This window comes from Eurytemora carolleeae, unplaced genomic scaffold (genome assembly GCF_000591075.1).
Source record: "Eurytemora carolleeae unplaced genomic scaffold, Eaff_2.0 scaffold1838, whole genome shotgun sequence".
Classification (NCBI taxonomy): Eukaryota; Metazoa; Arthropoda; class Copepoda; order Calanoida; family Temoridae; genus Eurytemora; species Eurytemora carolleeae.
The window spans coordinates 1-16,405 of NW_019397727.1; the positions used below are offsets into that span (position 1 = coordinate 1).

General features: G+C 31.4%; 3 protein-coding genes and 1 long non-coding RNA gene across 5 annotated transcripts; 3 read left to right on the plus strand and 1 right to left on the minus strand.

Annotated features, from left to right (window-relative positions):
* Nucleotides 1–17: 17 nt before the first annotated feature.
* LOC111715659 (zinc finger protein 567) lies at nucleotides 18–6,833 on the minus strand (the record flags this gene model as incomplete). The annotated part of the gene is given in 15 exon segments (XM_023491014.1): nucleotides 18–99; nucleotides 167–201; nucleotides 528–604; nucleotides 766–800; nucleotides 856–909; nucleotides 1,217–1,421; nucleotides 1,859–2,001; nucleotides 2,610–2,682; nucleotides 2,959–3,024; nucleotides 4,060–4,112; nucleotides 4,610–4,677; nucleotides 4,758–4,787; nucleotides 5,284–5,445; nucleotides 6,118–6,195; nucleotides 6,682–6,833. Coding segments are annotated over 15 exon segments (1,269 nt in total), but the record flags the coding sequence as incomplete, so codon positions are not given.
* Nucleotides 6,834–7,370: 537 nt separating this feature from the next.
* On the plus strand, nucleotides 7,371–9,529 carry LOC111715658 (60S ribosomal protein L27a). Its single transcript, XM_023491013.1, has 4 exons — nucleotides 7,371–7,477; nucleotides 8,009–8,056; nucleotides 8,579–8,711; nucleotides 9,274–9,529. Exons 1-4 carry the CDS (start codon nucleotides 7,377–7,379, stop codon nucleotides 9,391–9,393), a joined length of 402 nt encoding a protein of 133 aa, XP_023346781.1. The 5' UTR covers nucleotides 7,371–7,376; the 3' UTR covers nucleotides 9,394–9,529.
* A 10-nt stretch (nucleotides 9,530–9,539) lies between these two features.
* LOC111715660 (uncharacterized) lies at nucleotides 9,540–12,765 on the plus strand. 2 transcript variants are annotated; one of them, XM_023491016.1, is made up of 4 exons: nucleotides 9,540–9,635; nucleotides 11,257–11,334; nucleotides 12,422–12,484; nucleotides 12,649–12,765. In XM_023491016.1, exons 1-4 carry the CDS (start codon nucleotides 9,558–9,560, stop codon nucleotides 12,745–12,747), a joined length of 318 nt encoding a protein of 105 aa, XP_023346784.1. In that variant the 5' UTR covers nucleotides 9,540–9,557; the 3' UTR covers nucleotides 12,748–12,765. The 2 variants fall into 2 exon arrangements, with proteins under 2 accessions (XP_023346784.1, XP_023346783.1); XM_023491015.1 differs by having other exon boundaries at nucleotides 12,410–12,484; nucleotides 12,649–12,764.
* A 317-nt stretch (nucleotides 12,766–13,082) lies between these two features.
* On the plus strand, nucleotides 13,083–16,222 carry LOC111715661 (uncharacterized). The gene is made up of 4 exons (XR_002768279.1): nucleotides 13,083–13,177; nucleotides 13,703–13,816; nucleotides 14,277–14,341; nucleotides 16,177–16,222. It is a non-coding gene; the product is annotated as an uncharacterized LOC111715661 (long non-coding RNA).
* The last annotated feature ends 183 nt before the right edge of the window (nucleotides 16,223–16,405 follow it).

A 16,405-nucleotide genomic window follows, 5' to 3' on the forward strand; every position in this document is an offset into this window, starting at 1 on the left:
TGCTGACATTTTTGTACCTTATGCACCATCCTAATATGAGCAGATACTGATGATTTTTTCATCCATTTTCCACACATGTAACATGGTTCAAGGGTTGACCTAAAGTTGTAAATTGTAATCAATATTTTGATTTTTTTTTATTAAAGGATTAAAAATAGTTTATGACCTATGCACAACGCTCTGATGAGTTGACAGACTGTTCTAAAATTAGAAAGTTTAGTTTAAAATAATTTTTAAAAACTTCTTTTAAACCATTTTTGAAACACTTTTTAAAACCATTTTTAAAACCATTTTAAATACAATTTTTAAAAACATTTTAAATACAATTTTTAAAACCATTTTTAAAACCATTTTTAAAACCATTTTTAAACCATTTTGAAAGTCACTTTTGATACCATTTTTAAAACTATTTTGAAAGTCATGTTTAATACCATTTTTATAACAATTTTAAACCCTTTTTAAAAACAATTTTTAACCCCATTTTGAACCATTTTTTAACCCATTTTTTTATATATAGTCAAACAAACCTGATTTGCAAATTCGTCCCCACAATCTGAACATGTGACTGGTTCGTGTACAGTGATCATGTGATTCTCAAGTTCCTCTGAAGTGTACAGTTTAGAAAATGGCGGATTTCTTATAAGAGTACAATCAACAGTTTAGAGAATGGCTATTTCTTAAAGTGTACAGTACACTGTACATTGTACACTTTAGAAAATAGCGGATTTTTAAGAAAAATAAAATACTAGTTTCTCTTGGACTTACCTTTAAAGGGGTAGCTCTTATCACATTTTTCACATCTAAACAAAATTTAATTTGAGATTGCCAAACATATATAAAAGACTAGATTTCTACCTATGTACATCTGTGTGAACGGCCTTCAAGTGTTTCATCAGAGTCCGTTTTGAACTAAAATTTAAGCCATTTAAGATTAATTTAAGAATGTACATCTGTGTGAACGGCCTTCAAGTGTTTCATCAGAGTCCGTTTTGAACTAAAATTTAAGCCAGTTAATTAATTTAATCGTAAAAAAACAGGAAATTTTGACAGGTAAAAATACTGAAGAAGATTCTTATAAAACACTAATTACGTGTAAAGAACAGTGCCTATTTCAAATAATGATAGAAATAAAAAGGCCGATTTAAAATCTATTTAAAGTTGAACAATGTTGTATTTCATCTAGTTTAAACAATTTATGTGTGGAACAAAAAAAAACCTGAAGTCCGTTTGACAATGTGAGCACTGGAGGTCTTTAATTTTATCTTCTATGCTTTGTAACAAAATTCTCTTTTTGGAAATTCTCTTTTTCCCTCCGCTTTCTTTTGATTTTTTCCTTGAAAAATCTTCTATCATTGTACTTTCTTCTTCTTGTTTTTCCATACTTTCACTTTCTTGGGTTTCCGTTAGCTCTTCTCCATTTTCTAATTTTTAAATTTTTCATAAAAAGGAAATTTACTCAATTAGAGACAATGGAATAAAAATTGATAAAAACAACCAACCAGATACTAGTTGTACCTGTTTTAGAAGTTAAAGATGTCGGTGCTTTAACCATTCTTTTTATTTTAGAAAAAGCACCATTTAAATAAAAAAAAACTTAAATAACTAAACTTGTGGGACATTTTGTTAGTTTTTTTTTGTATTGCATTTAAAAAAGTACACTTGCAGTATAGTCGAAAGATAGTTTTTAACTATTTATCTAAAATTTACATTTTTCAGAAAAATTAATGTCTTTCACCAAACTTACTAATATCTAGAGAAAAAAAATAAGAAAAATCTAAATTTTCCTACGTTCTTTTAGTTAGCAATGAAAAAAATTCAAAAAGATATATTAAAAAAAACAGCCCAAAAAATTGAATTCCTGAATTTGATGATTGAGGACTGGGCTCAGACTTGACAAGAAGATCACCAGGAAGCGGGTCATCAACATCTTCATCATCATCATCATCATAATCATCCACATGAGGCGGTGTGTCGACTCGAGGTTGTTGAGTTGAATGGGTTCTAAAAAAATCTTAAAACTTCATCTAAGGATTTTAGACTTTTTAAAGGGACTGTCAACTCAATTTTAAGTGACATTCACTTAAATAGGGACAGGGACCTGCGACATGCCCCTTTAAACCTTTATTTAATCAATAATGTGGAAGATCTCGTCCTTCTTTTTCTGGCCTGACACGTTTTTAATTCTGACGTTTTTTCTCAAACAGAAATGCGCAAGATACTTTAAAGAGAACACACAATTTAAAACAATCATAACAGCAAAATTGACAGTACACAATAGTGTAAAACAGTACAAAATAGAACAAAACAGTACAAAATAGTGTAAATTAGTACACAATAGTGTAAATTAGTACACAACAGTGTAAATTAGTACACAATAATGTAAAACAGTACAAACTAGTGTAAAACAGTATACAATAATGTAAAACAGTACACTATAATGTAAAACAGTACAAAATAATGTAAAACAGTACAAAATAGTGTAAATTAGTACACAATACTGTAAAGCAGTACAAACTAACGTAAAACAGTACAAAATAATGTAAAACAGAACACAATAATGTAAAACAGTACACAATGGTGTAAAACAGTACAAAAGTATCTTTGTTTACCTGACATGGTTTTTGAATGCATTAGGGCGTCTAAATACACGGGAACAATTTAGGTACGGACACCTCAACAGTTCTGAACAAGTATGTAACTGGTCATGGGTTGAGGCGGTCAATAAAGTGGCCAGTCGGGACAATAAAGCTGTCCCAGATTTAAAGCTTACTTTATTATCCCGTCTCAAAAAACAGCTGGGTCAATAAAGTAGATTTTGAACAAGTGGAAAGTAATTGAGTCGGGATGCGATGCGAGAAAGAAAATTATGTTGATGTGGTCACTATGGATAAAAAAGTAATGTAACGGTATGTGAGTTCAATGAGTATTTATCTATCTATCTATCTAAAAAATATCTACCGGGAATCTTCTCCTCTTTAGATTCTACCAGTGTTGAGAAGAAATGCATGCACTCCGTACACTGGCCTAGGAATGGAAGTGTTAAAGCGTGGTATTTAAAGAACTTTATTGGACAATAATCGGCATTGGAACATGGAAATTGTATTATCCTGTATAGATCATAGAACATATCCTGTATAGATCATAGAACATATCCTGTCCCGAAATAAATATAGTTGGCAAAGGATGAAAGAGTGCTTTGACTATGCTACCAACCTCAACTTGAATCAGAAATTACAGTTCAACAACCTCTCTCTAATCATTAATTCCCAACTTGGTAAACTTCTTATTTTAATAAAATTTATAAATCGTTATCTTATCATTTTTATCCTAGAATTTCTCTTAAAATTCATTAAAAAGATTTTAAACATGAAGCCTGAGGCCGAATTAAAAAAATTTTGAGTCGCTGCTTAAATATGGTTGGTTTCACTTAAAATTGTATTTAATTTTTCAAGATTTAAGCCGGCGCTCAATAAAAACCGGTTTTGTGGGATTTGAGACGCGGCTTAAATTCATTAAATTCGGACACTGTAATCTTTTTTGATTGAAAGAAAATGTATTTACAGAAGACGCTGAAATTTCTGGAAAATGAGACAGGCTGTAAGTATACTAGATAAAACTTTTTACTTCAGTACTGTAAAGTGTAAATTGTACAGCATATTTAATTGTAAATTTTAATGTACGCTACGGTAAATTCAATAGCATACTGCATAATGTATTGTAAATTGTACTACTGTACGGTAAACTATAAAACATATTTTAAAGGAAATTGTACAGTGACAGGAGATTATATCAAAACAAGGAAGACGACTTTTTATTTAAGTTCTGATTGTTAACAAGCTTTTTTAGAATTACAAGTTTGCAAGCAATCAAAGAAAATATTTTTTAATTGACAGTTTCTCTTGACTTTTATGTAAATATGTGTATCATGCTTTTAAACAGCTATTATATAAATCAAAATTTAAATCTTAAGTCGTCTTAATTTTATTGATATAATCGCCTACCACTATACAATTTCCAATAAAATATGCCTATCATTTTACTGTACAGTAAATTGTGTACCTGATTCTCCCTTAAGTTGATTTACAGGATAAACACCTTGACATTTTCCAGACCTAAAATCAAAGAAGATCATGTACACACAGTACTGTGCAGTTTATGTACACACAGTACTGTACAGTTCATGTACACACAATACTGTACAGTTCATGTACACACGGTACTGTACAGTTCATGTACACACAGCACTGTACAGTTCATGTACACACAGTACTGTACAGTTCATGTACACACAGTACTGTACAGTTCATGTACACACAGTACTGTACAGTTAATGTACACACAGTACTGTACAGTTCATGTACACACAGTACTGTACAGTTCATGTACACACAGTACTGTACAGTTCATGTACACACAGTACTGTACAGTTTATGTACACACAAGTACAGTACAGTTCATGTACACACAGTGCTCTTAAATACTCTTAAGGATTGATTTAACGTCGTCTTCCATTTCCACAGTTTTCTGGCTTTCATCGTATAAGGGGTGAGGGGTGGGGTAGGGCTATGATTTATATAAATTTAGAAGCAAACAAATTTTAAGTTATAACCTGAATATACGCTGAGTGGAGAGTGGGGAACGTTCTATCAAACATTTTATTAATTCTTCGCTCTTTATCTAAAAACAAAGTATATTGTATATTGTATATGCAGAAATTAAGATGATTTATATTTACAAAAGAAAATGAAATCTAATACCTGCTGAAAATTTGAAAATACCGTTTCCTCCTGTTATCAGAAAAAAAACCAGGATATTTAAAATATTCAAATATTCTCTCAATTTAAATGATTCTAAGAATTGACAAATAAACATATTACTTTCTTCTTCTTCTTTTTAACTTTTTTAGGGATATGTAAAAGAATTGACAAATTAACATATTAATTTCTTCTTTTCAACTTTTTGTAAAATTTAATTGTAAAAAGATTAACAATATATCAAAAAACTATATCATATGGAACAATAATTTACAATTAATTTACAAAATAATTCTGTGCAAATAAGTTTTAATTTCTAACGAATCAGGCAATGAAAGGATCAAAAGATGAACCAACGATTTAAAGAATTAACGAATCAAAAATATTAACAAATAATTTAACTAAACCAATTAATCAGCAAAATATACAAGGAAACAATTAAAGAAAACTACAAATATAAAGACAAAAAACAAAAAACTACAAATTGATTGATAAAAAAAAATAAAAAAATTATCCATTATTCTGTTTCCTTGCGCCCGGAGCAGATTTTATATTCTGTCTCAAGCAGTAATTTCCTCAGCAGTAGTAAATATGTTGCCAGACCTGTATCTGTATCCCTATGATGAAAACGTAGAGAAGACGAGAACAGGATTTCAGCTCGGTAGCTCAAACTTCTTATAATTAGCGAGTCCTGCAAATATTAAAAAAATATAAGATAAATACATTTTTTTGGGGGGGTGAGGGCAAATTTTCAACTGTAAGTTCAGATCATTCAGTTTGAATATTAGCACTTACAAGACAATTTCATGGCACACATAGTAAATTAATTTTCCTAAAAAATCTACATTCTATTACTCACAAATGCAATTCAATTTAAAAAAACAATCCAAAAAAAAACATAATTATGATTTAATAACTGTTTGGTGCATTAAAGCTTGCAAGAATACAATTGTAATGAAAAAGAAAACAAAACAGCTCTGCAAAGCTGAAAGTAGAAAAAATAAAATAAAAGAGGATTTTTACTTTCTTTATAACAGATAAAAGTGGATTTTTACTTTTTTTAAAACAGATAAAAGAGGATTTTTACTTTCTTAAAAACAGATAAAGATGATTTTTACTTTCTTTAAAACAGATAAAAGAGGATTTTTACTTTCTTAAAAACAGATNGGATTTTTTCTTTCTTCAAAACAGATAGATCAAAATATCTAAGATCTGGGAGGGGGGGGGGGCTGCCCGTTGCCCCCCCCGTATAGGCACTTTAAAACAGTTATGGCATGAAAGGTTGCACATGCAAAGTGTACAATGTAAAAGACCAAAATTATTCATTTCAATTTGATAAACAAAAAATATGATTATCTTTCACCTGTTCAGATGAATATGTGATAATAACGTAGATGTTGTTGGTGTACAGTAAACTTAAATCCAATTCAGCCGTCTCAACCTAACAATTGTTTAAACTCAATAATTTAATTATAAAATACTAGCTTAGAAACCCAGCGTTGCCCAGGGTACTCATAATTAGTCCCACCAGTAAAAAGATGAGGCAAATTATTACAGGGGTTCATGAGTTATGACCGAATAAACAGACAGACAAACAAAGATTACTACTTTATATTTATAAAGAAGATACGTCTGTTTAACAGGGAAGATAAGGGAATTGTTCCTTACCAAAATTGGTCGAGAGAACCCGTGTTTATTAAGTAAAACCTTAAATTTCCCAATAATTGTATGTAGGTGTATACAATTTTAACATCTTTTGGGATACGAATTCAGGATTGTTCCGCGAAAACTTCTCAGAGTGGATTATTACTTTAATTCAATTTCCCAAGGAACAGCTAAATAAGTTAACGTCACGTTATTGGCGAAATCATGGGTCGTTAGGAAAGAAATAATAAGTTCAAATTTATTTTAAATCTAGATTCTTTACCTTTAAAAAGTATTCTCCATTTAAAGATTTAAGAAGAGAAACATTGAGATCTTTAAAATTTTCATTTATTTTAATTAAAACTTCGTTCAAATGATCTAACTCGCCCATTCTTGACAAAATACTTTATGTTTTTAAAAAATATTTTTAAATGTTTATATGCGCTTCTGCCGCGTATTGTCATAGACACGGCATTATTTAACAAGGGTTTTGAGTTTTTAATGGAAGGTCCAACTCAAATAAAAAACGTTTTAAAGTGTAAAAATTTACCTTTAAGTATCTTAATTTACAATTTTGACATTTATAATTATAAAATTTTTATCTTTATTCTTTTTATTGTTTAGTTTCTGATTTGTGAGATTTGGAATTTATTTCACAAAAGATAAAGCCGTAAAAGATATTCACGGGGCATTCTATTTTTTTCCGAGCATTTCAAAATAATTTTATTTCCATCCACGTGCGGCTCGGGGGCAATTGAAGAGTGGCTTTGCTCTGATTTAAACTCTTAAAACCCAATTCTGGTCAAAAGTCATTAGCATTTGTCTATCATACGATTTTATCGATTTATCTAGGAGACTGGTTTGCTTTTATCTACAAATTAGCTACTTTATTCGGTTAGTACAGACCTAAATAACCTAACCGCTAACACATATCTACAAGTGCTTGATTGGTAATTTCCTCGAGATATTTGGTAGTAAATGCTTAAAATATTTCAGAGTGAAATGTCAACGTGTAAGAAGAAGACTCGTAAGCTTAGAGGACATGTGTCCCATGGTCATGGTAGGATCGGAAAGCACAGGTAATAATCCACATTTTGGTCATAGTACAGAAATATATACTTTTCATAAAATGTTCTAAAAAATTATGGGTTTTAATGTCTACGGACTAAACAGTCTTTACGTTCGTCAAAACTGGTGCTATTGGAACGCCTCGGAACGGAAATGCCTCTAAAAAACTCTCTTAAAACTAACCAACCTAAAATTAAAAAGACTATATTCTAACAATTTTCAAAGCTGTGGCCGCAGTTAATTCTTTGGGTTTTAAGTATCTTAAAGATTGAATTGGAAAAAGTTAATAATTTTTATTGTTACCCTAAATTATCAAAACTCATTATCTGATCCAATCATTTATTTCTTAATTTATCCTTACTTGATCCGTTCTATCCACTTGGTGTCTTATTAATGAAATTTCGATTTAAACCAATCGATCAATTTGGTTATTGATTGATTAATTGATCCATTTACTAATAAATTAATTGATCTTTCATTTATATATTCATTGATCTATCCATCAATTTATCTCGATTGATGCATGATTGGTTGATTTCTAGGAAGCATCCCGGAGGTCGCGGAAACGCTGGAGGTCAACATCATCACAGGTCAGTCTTCACCAGTATCACAGTGACTCAAAATGTGTCTACTCTCGCGCTTAAATCAATCAATATACTGCCAATTTCTCCTTTAACGCTGGGAACAAGCTTGTAGTTTCGAAATGTATGTCAAGGGCTACAAAATGTGTGAATAAGTTTGTAATGTAAAACCTAAGGTTGTGATGATAAAAACAACCCAGTTTAGAAAATTTCATCTTTTCATAACGTCTGGATCTTTGTGGTAATTGCATAATCAATTTGACTAGACTCAAGCAAAGCGCAATTTAGTATTCAATTATTTTCGACTTTTTTGCTTTTACATGCACGTTAATCTCTGGTGATCCCATAATATATAAGGGCTTTTTTCTTGCAATAATAATGTTTCAATTATCAAATATAAACTGCAATTATTTTGGTATAATGTCCTAACATTTATTGATACAATTAAAAATAAATCCTAATGTTTTCGACAAATAAAAACTTTTTTCTTCCAATTGTAAGTTAATTAATTTTCATGATTATTTATTTTAGGATTAACTTTGACAAGTACCATCCTGGATACTTTGGTAAAGTTGGAATGAGAAACTTCCATGTTCATCCCAACATATCAAACAACTACTGCCCAGCTATCAATTTAGACAAGGTGGGAGCGATTACAGAATTAAAAAAATATCTTAGTGCTGCGTGAAAAAAAATTGTATAATTTTTAAACTTTGATTTGATTGATTCGTCCAACTAATTTTGTATGTTAATCCCATGACCACCTTTTCGGCCTGCCTTGAATAATAGCCAAATTGACTGAACCTGATAATGACTTTGAACCGATTTAGTTAGGATTTTGCCGGTAAGAATCAAAAATAATTTCACCTAAATAGTGATGTGCTTTTACTTTATATGATTAATGTACTTAAAGGGTCTGTAGTCCTAGATACAATGAAGGAAAAACGAACCAAATAAATATCTATTTTAATGTCCTTATTTTTTTACGAAACAATTAAACAGTATTATAATACGTAACTAATAAACATTATAGCACGATGATAACATAACTTATTATCTTATTATAAAAAAATTTGCCCTGAGTGAGCATCAATGAATAATTACAAATAGTTTCAAAGAATGATTCTTATGAAAATTTAGGCAAAGGATCAATTTTTGAAGAAGACCAAATATCGTATGGAGATTTGAAAGGAAAACTAACTGGTCGTAACTATTTCGTTTTTTAGGTTCTTGGCAAGGGTGTTCTCCCCAAGCAGCCCGTCATTGTCAAGGCCAGGTTCTTCTCTCGTGTAGCTGAGGAAAAGATAAAGGCTGTTGGAGGAGCTTGTGTGCTTACTGCCCAGTAAAGACATCTATCGTTGACGTGGGGAACTTACTCAACCCATAAAGTGCGCAAATCAGATTAATCCGCCAAATAAGTTTTATCTGTTAACTAACATCTTGTGCGTATATTTAATGAAATAAATTTCTGCGTTAAAATAATTTTAGTATATTTTTGCAGACATTTAAAATGGAGGATTCTGGACTAACACTGAACTTAAATTATTCCGCCCCTGAGAAACTAACTGTACAGGAACACAAAAAGCAGGAAGGATATTATTGCTTTCTTTCGTCGAATTTAATGGAAAAGAATATTTACAAATCAACTTGAAGAATTATGTTGAGAAATTACGGAAAGTGGTACTGTCTGATATTGGATTAACACCCGTTGCAGTTACCTAAATTAAGTTTGGCATTATCTGAAACGAGATAGGAATGGGATAAGAAAAGTTGAGCTGAAATGATCGAAACCTCTAAATTGACCACTAAAGTTTTGTTTTTTGATATAAGAAGATTCGTTATTTTGACATCCTATAGTTTTGAGAGGTGTTAAAGATTGGACTGATGTAAAGAACATTATATCTATTTTTGTAATACTGTTTGTAGCTTGACCAGTAAGTCTGTTCGTAGGTTCCTAGAACGTTAAAAGAAAGGGTTTAGAAAGTTTCTTATAGTCAGTATCGGAAAAGAGTTACCTATATATATAAAGTGTCTGTCCGATCATAACTCAGAAACTTTTGGACCGATTTGCCTCAAATTATCATTGGTTAACTCGAGAGACCCACGGAAATGTTATTAGCTTGGTTTGAAATTCTACGTTAAGTGGGTCGACTTTAATAGTGAAAATTTAGTTTCCCGGTAATATCGTTCTAGTGCGGCTAAATGGCTGGAGTATTTTTGGCAGCGCTGGGTTCCCAAGAAATACTAATATAATTATAGTCTGTGTGCGGTATTTAGTATAAGTAATCTCTTAAAGGGACTGCTTTCGTAATTTTAAGTTGCTCTTCATTTATAAAATGAGAAGGCCGATTCACAACGGTGGTTTAAAAGCTTTAACCGACTAAGAATGAATTAGATATCCATATTAAACTAATTAAAATATAGTTGATTTTGGTTTCTCTTTCTAAACTGACCTGCGTATTTCTTCTGAAGATGCAATGGGAGGAAATTGCCAAAATTAAGCAAGACAAAGGACGATAGGTTTCCCAATTATTGATGATATAAAGGATAGTTATGTGAATCGTACATGTCCCTCTTTAAACGGAAGGTCACTTGGAATTCCAAAGACAGTTCATAGATTACGTCAGACTGTTTTTAGAAATATTTTAATAGTTTCAAACTGCTTCTGAACTACTAATTTCTGTTTAAAGGCGGATAAATCAAATCATTCCACTCAATGGCTTTATTTTAATATCCATAAATAGAAATTTGGAAGATTTGAGACGTGGTGAAACTAGGCTCGGCTGGTTTAACTACTTTTCCGGGGCTGCTTTCACAACTTGGAAAAATGATTAACCTAGTTAAACCTCCTTTCATCATTCATAAATTTTTATCTTTACTATCTTAAGATGCCAGGTTACTTATATATAGTTACTCCCGTCGTTTACCCGTTTTTGGACTTAATTTACGATTTTAGCCCTTTTTCTCTATTAAAATCAACTTATAATTTAAAAACCAAGCAAAGAACATACCCCTGGTTCTCCCGAGTTCATCAATCAAAGTTTGAGGCAAATCGGTCGTGAGTTATGATCGGACATACAATCAAACCGAGATAACAATTTATATATATATATAGATAGATATTCGTTGTATCTATTGATTGATTGTTTGATCAACTGATTATCTAATGATTAATTGATTGATGATTGATTGATTGATATCCGGAGCAGGAGGCCGCTACTGAACCTGCTCCAAGGAAAGAACGTGTGGATAAAAAAGACCGAGGTCCCTCAAGCCGAAAGAACCAGGCAGGAGGATTAAACAAAACTTATTCTTGAATTTCAAAATTTCTTACAACTAACCGTAACAAGTATTTCTAAAAGTATTTTAAAAGTTTGAAAAAAATAATCTGATTTTTAACATAAATATTGTATTAAAAGAGGACATTAGAACTAGATGTATTTTTAAGATCTAAAATTTGTTAAATGATTTCATGTTTAATTGAACATTTTACATTCTTTAATAATCCATGTGCTTCACCCATGTCGATCGTAAAATTATCTATTAAAGCTTAATTATAATGGTAGAAACAATATAAATTTCAAAACATAGCTTACCGAAAAATTCGTCAATTTTGTAAAGTGCTGTGCATTCCACTAACAATAAACATGACACTTTTTATTATGTAAAAAGTTTTTTTCTACTTCGTAAAATTTATGGTAGCAGTCAAGATATTTTCGGGCTTCTAAAATCATCGGAGATATAAACAATATTGTTCAGCGATAAAACTAAAATTTCCAACTCCTGATACTAATTTAAACCAGTGCTTAGGATCCGCAAGATTTGGGCTTCCTGGATCCGGATCCGCAAAAATATGCGGATCTACGGATCCGGATCCAAGGGGTAAAATATCAACTAAAAACTGCAAAAAAAAACTTTTTTTACTCCTAAAACCCCAATCTGATTTTTTGAAAAAAGAGAGATTATAAAATTTACTCATTTCTGAATGGTTCATCAAGTTTTAGGATAAAAATAAGCGAAAAAATAAAACAAAAAATTTGATTATTTTTTGTATAAAAAATTCTGTAAATCTTAAAGAAATGACCTGGATCAGGATCCATTTTTTTCCAGTGCGGATCCTGGATCCGGATCCGCATCAAAATTAAATGGATCCTTAGCACTGTTTTAAACATAAAGCAAGTAGGATTATGTCGAACAACCCTTAGTCATTAAGTAGCATCTTTAAATCGATTCTAATTAGCATTTACTCTGTACTTGAGGATTTATTATTGGTAAGCACATCCTGTAATTATAATGTCTGTCTTTGTTCGTGTAAAGACGACATTTGGTTGCATAGTTGTCTAATCCTCCAGGGTGCTCTAGGATACCTACCAGGAGGATAATGTTATCTCTTCTCTCTTCAATCATAACCCAGAGATTCCTCAGATGATACTTCAGGAAAACCGGTTCTTAAACTAAGATTCTTTTTCAAAACTTTTTAAAAACATTTCTTCTTCAACCATTTTCTTGGAAAATAATGAATTAAGGTTTTGGGTGGAAAAGTAAGTAGCTTTGAAAAAAAACAGCTTTTTTAATTGTATAAGAATCAGGGATGAATATAGGATGTAGTTCCAACAAAAGAAGATGTTTTCTCCGTCAAATCATTTGATGGTCTTAACCTGGATAAGAACATGGTTAAAAACCTCAAGGATCTAGGGTAGGTCTTGTTGACGGAGGACTAGCCATTTTGGCTGTCAGCCTCCGGAATATATCACTAGTGCATGGGCGTTAAAAATGGTGCATTAGTCAGGATGGATCGAGACCGTACGCTGCATGTTGAAGCGCTGAGCCCTGGAGTCGGCTGGGGGTTCCATATTGGGTTCCTTTTTAAGATCTATTCATTATTTCTTATTTCAAGATGTTATGACTTTTTATTACTATTTATTTTAATAAGGACGTTTTTATATTCAGGACATTTTTATTTTCAGTACGTTGGTACATTTGACGTTTTTATTTTTAGGACGTTTTATTATATCCTCCACTTTCATTGTGTGATTTTGAAAGAAATTTTAGTTTCATATTAATGTAAAAAATAACTTTTATTCAGGTTCCGGGAAAACACTGACATATGCTATTCCAATCCTACAAAAGGTATCTATCTATCTATCTATCTATCTATCTATCTATCTATCTATCTATTGAAGTTTTGGTAATTTTTCATTTCTTTCGAAACTGTGCCTTTAAATTCTTAATGATAACACATTTGTTTTCAATCTTAAACTGAAACCTAATTCAGCGATTTAAGAAAAGGGGGTTTTAATTCGTTGAAACAATCAACAACTTTTTAAAACTACGAAGTGTTTTCTTACATTTTAACCTTAAAACATGAAGAAATAAAAATAAAAAGAACCCTGTCTTAAACTGTAAACATAATTATAAATGACCATCTATCGGCAGAGTGACATGTTCGATTAACAACGATACTTTAAAAGCTTTGTCTGATCAAGCATAAATTCGATATCCATGTTTTTGTTTTTAAAAACTTTTTTTTCATTCCTGGTTTCAAAGGTACCGTTGTGAATCGGGCATGCCCCTTTTTTCTTTTCCTTTTTAACGGAGGATCACTTAAAATTACGCGAACAGTCCCTTTAAATGAATGCACAAATGTTTGTTTAGCTGGGTGAGCGGGAACCCCGAGTTCAACGTAGTGATGGATGTTTTGCTATTATAATTGTTCCAACCAGGGAGCTCGCTCTACAGAGCTATGAATGGTTTCAGAAACTTTGCAGGGTAGGTTTATCAATCCCCTCCCCTCCTCCTCCCCTCCCCTTCTATTTCTATTTCCCCTGACTCTTAGCCTCCCGCCTCGTTTTTTTTTAACAAAAAAGAATTTTTAAATTATTTTTCTTCTTTTTTTATCTATTTTGATGGTTATTATCGTTAGAACTGACGAGGGTCAACCCATACCGAAATATATTTTCAATAAGTGTGGAACTAACATTTACTTTTTTTTACTCTACAGAGATTTGGACCATGCACCATCAACTAATTTTTAGTGAAAAAACTTAATCCTTTGAGATTGTATTTGTATTTCAAACACAAATAAATTTTAAATAATTTTTAAATAATTTACACAGTTCAGTATTGGAATTTGAGAGGATAAGGTTTTTTCCCCTTGGAATTATGCGGATCCCGTGGATCCGCATGGATCCGGATACTAAGCCCTGATTAATATGATAATGCTGAATAGGCGTTTATCTGGTTGGTTCCTGGACTACTGGTGGGAGGAGAAGGAAGGAAAGCAGAGAAAGCTAGGTATCAAGTTAAATGATTATACATTGAGACTAATAAAACTGTGGAATAGGAAGACGACATTTAAACCATAAAATGTGTAGCTTAAAAATTTGTGGTAGATTTTTTGGGCTTGAATACTGTTTAAGGTAGATTTTATGGATGTAGATACAGTTTGCGTCAGATTTTATGGATTTAGATGCTGTGTGTGGTAAATTGTATGGGTTTCGATACTATTTGTGGTATATTTTATGGATTTAGATAAAGTTTGTGTCAGATTTTATGAATTTAGATACTGTTTGTGGTTGATTTTATAGATTTTGATATTCTTTGTGGTAGATTTATGGATGTAGATACAGTTTGTGTCAGATTTTATGGATCTATATTGTGTGTGGTAAATTTAATGGGTTTCGATACTCATTGTGGTAGATTTTATGGATTTAGATACAGTTTGTATCAGATTTTATGAATTTAGATACTGTTTGTGGAAGATTGTATGGGTTTCGATACTCTTTGTGGTAGATTTTATGGATTTAGATACAGTTTGTGTCAGATTTTATGGATCTAGATACTGTGTGAGGTAGATTTTATAGATTTTGATATTCTTTGTGGTAGATTTTATGGATTTAGATACAGTTTGTATCAGATTTTATGGATCTAGATACTGTTTGTGGTAGATTTTATGGGGTTCGATACTCTTTGTGGTAGATTTTATGGATTTAGATACAGTTTGGGTTCGATTTTATGGATCTAGATACTGTGTGTGGTAGATTTTATGGGTTTCGATACTCTTTGTGGTAGATTAAATGGATTTAGATACAGTTTGTGTCAGATTTTATGGATCTAGATACTGTGTGTGGTAAATTTCATGGGTTTCTATACTATTTGTGGTAGAATTTATGGATTGCGATACTGTTTGTGGTAGATTTTATGGGTTTCTATACTCTTTGTGGTAGATTTAATGGATGTAGATACAGTTTGTGTCAGATTTTCTGGATCTAGATACTGTTTGTGGTAGATTTTATGGGTTTTGATACTATTTGTGGTAGATTTTATGGATTTTGATACAGTTTGGGTTCGATTTCATGGATCTAGATACTGTTTGTGGAAGATTTTATGGGTTTCGATACTATTTGTGGTAGATTTAATGGATGTAGATACAGTTTGTGTCAGATTTTCTGGATCTAGATACTGTTTGTGGTAGATTTTATGGGTTTTGATACTATTTGTGGTAGATTTTATGGATTTAGATACAGTTTGTGTTTTGATACTATTTGTGGTAGATTTTATGGATTTAGATACAGTTTGTGTTAGATTTTTATGGATCTAGATGCTGTGTGTGGTACATTTTATGGGTGTCCATACTCTTTGTGGTAGATTTTATGATAGATAATAGATACAGTTCGTTACAGATTTCATGGATCTAGATACTATTTGTGGTCGATTTTATGAACTTTTTTATGTCTAAGTGTCAACTAGAAAGTTAGTAATAGTTTTTGGTCATTTTCTCCTTTGCAGAATTGGTGAGAAAGAGTGATTATTTATTGGTTGATTGTTTATTATTCAGTCTATTGTTGATATTTTGAATGGTTAATTGATTGATTAATTGATTGGTTGATTGATTGGTTGATTGATTGATTGATTGATTTGATTGATTTGATTGATTAAGCTGAGGAAGGGTGTGAATATCCTTGTATTTACACCTGGTCGTCTAGTAGATCATATTGAGAAGACGGAATATTGATTGATTGATTAATTGAAAGGCTTAGGAAGGGTGTGAATATCCTTCTACACCTGTTCGTATGGTGGATAATATTGAGAAAACAGAAGATTAATTGATATATTAATTTATTGGTTAGATTGAGGAAGGGTGTAAATATCCTCTTGTCTACACCTTTTCGTCTGGTGGATAATATTGAAAAAACAGAAGATTAATTGATTGGTTGATTAGATTAAGGAAGGGTGTGAATATTCTTGTATTTACACCTGGTCGTCTAGTAGATAATATTGAAAAGACGGAATATTGATTGATTGAAAGGCTGTGGAAGGGTGTGAATAGATTGTTAAGTACAATAGATGGCAACGTAG

Excerpts from the sequence above, each read along its gene's own strand:
- LOC111715658 (XM_023491013.1), top strand. The coding sequence starts at position 7,377 with ATGCTTAAAATATTTCAGAGTGAAATGTCAACGTGTAAGAAGAAGACT. Across the intron at positions 8,057-8,578 it reads GGAGGTCAACATCATCACAG|GATTAACTTTGACAAGTACC; the intron begins GTCAGTCTTCAC and ends TATTTATTTTAG. Across the intron at positions 8,712-9,273 it reads TGGGAGCGATTACAGAATTA|GTTCTTGGCAAGGGTGTTCT; the intron begins AAAAAATATCTT and ends TTCGTTTTTTAG.
- LOC111715660 (XM_023491015.1), top strand. The coding sequence starts at position 9,558 with ATGGAGGATTCTGGACTAACACTGAACTTAAATTATTCCGCCCCTGAG. Across the intron at positions 11,335-12,409 it reads CCTCAAGCCGAAAGAACCAG|GATACCTACCAGGAGGATAA; the intron begins GCAGGAGGATTA and ends AGGGTGCTCTAG. Across the intron at positions 12,485-12,648 it reads TTCCTCAGATGATACTTCAG|GATGTAGTTCCAACAAAAGA; the intron begins GAAAACCGGTTC and ends GGATGAATATAG.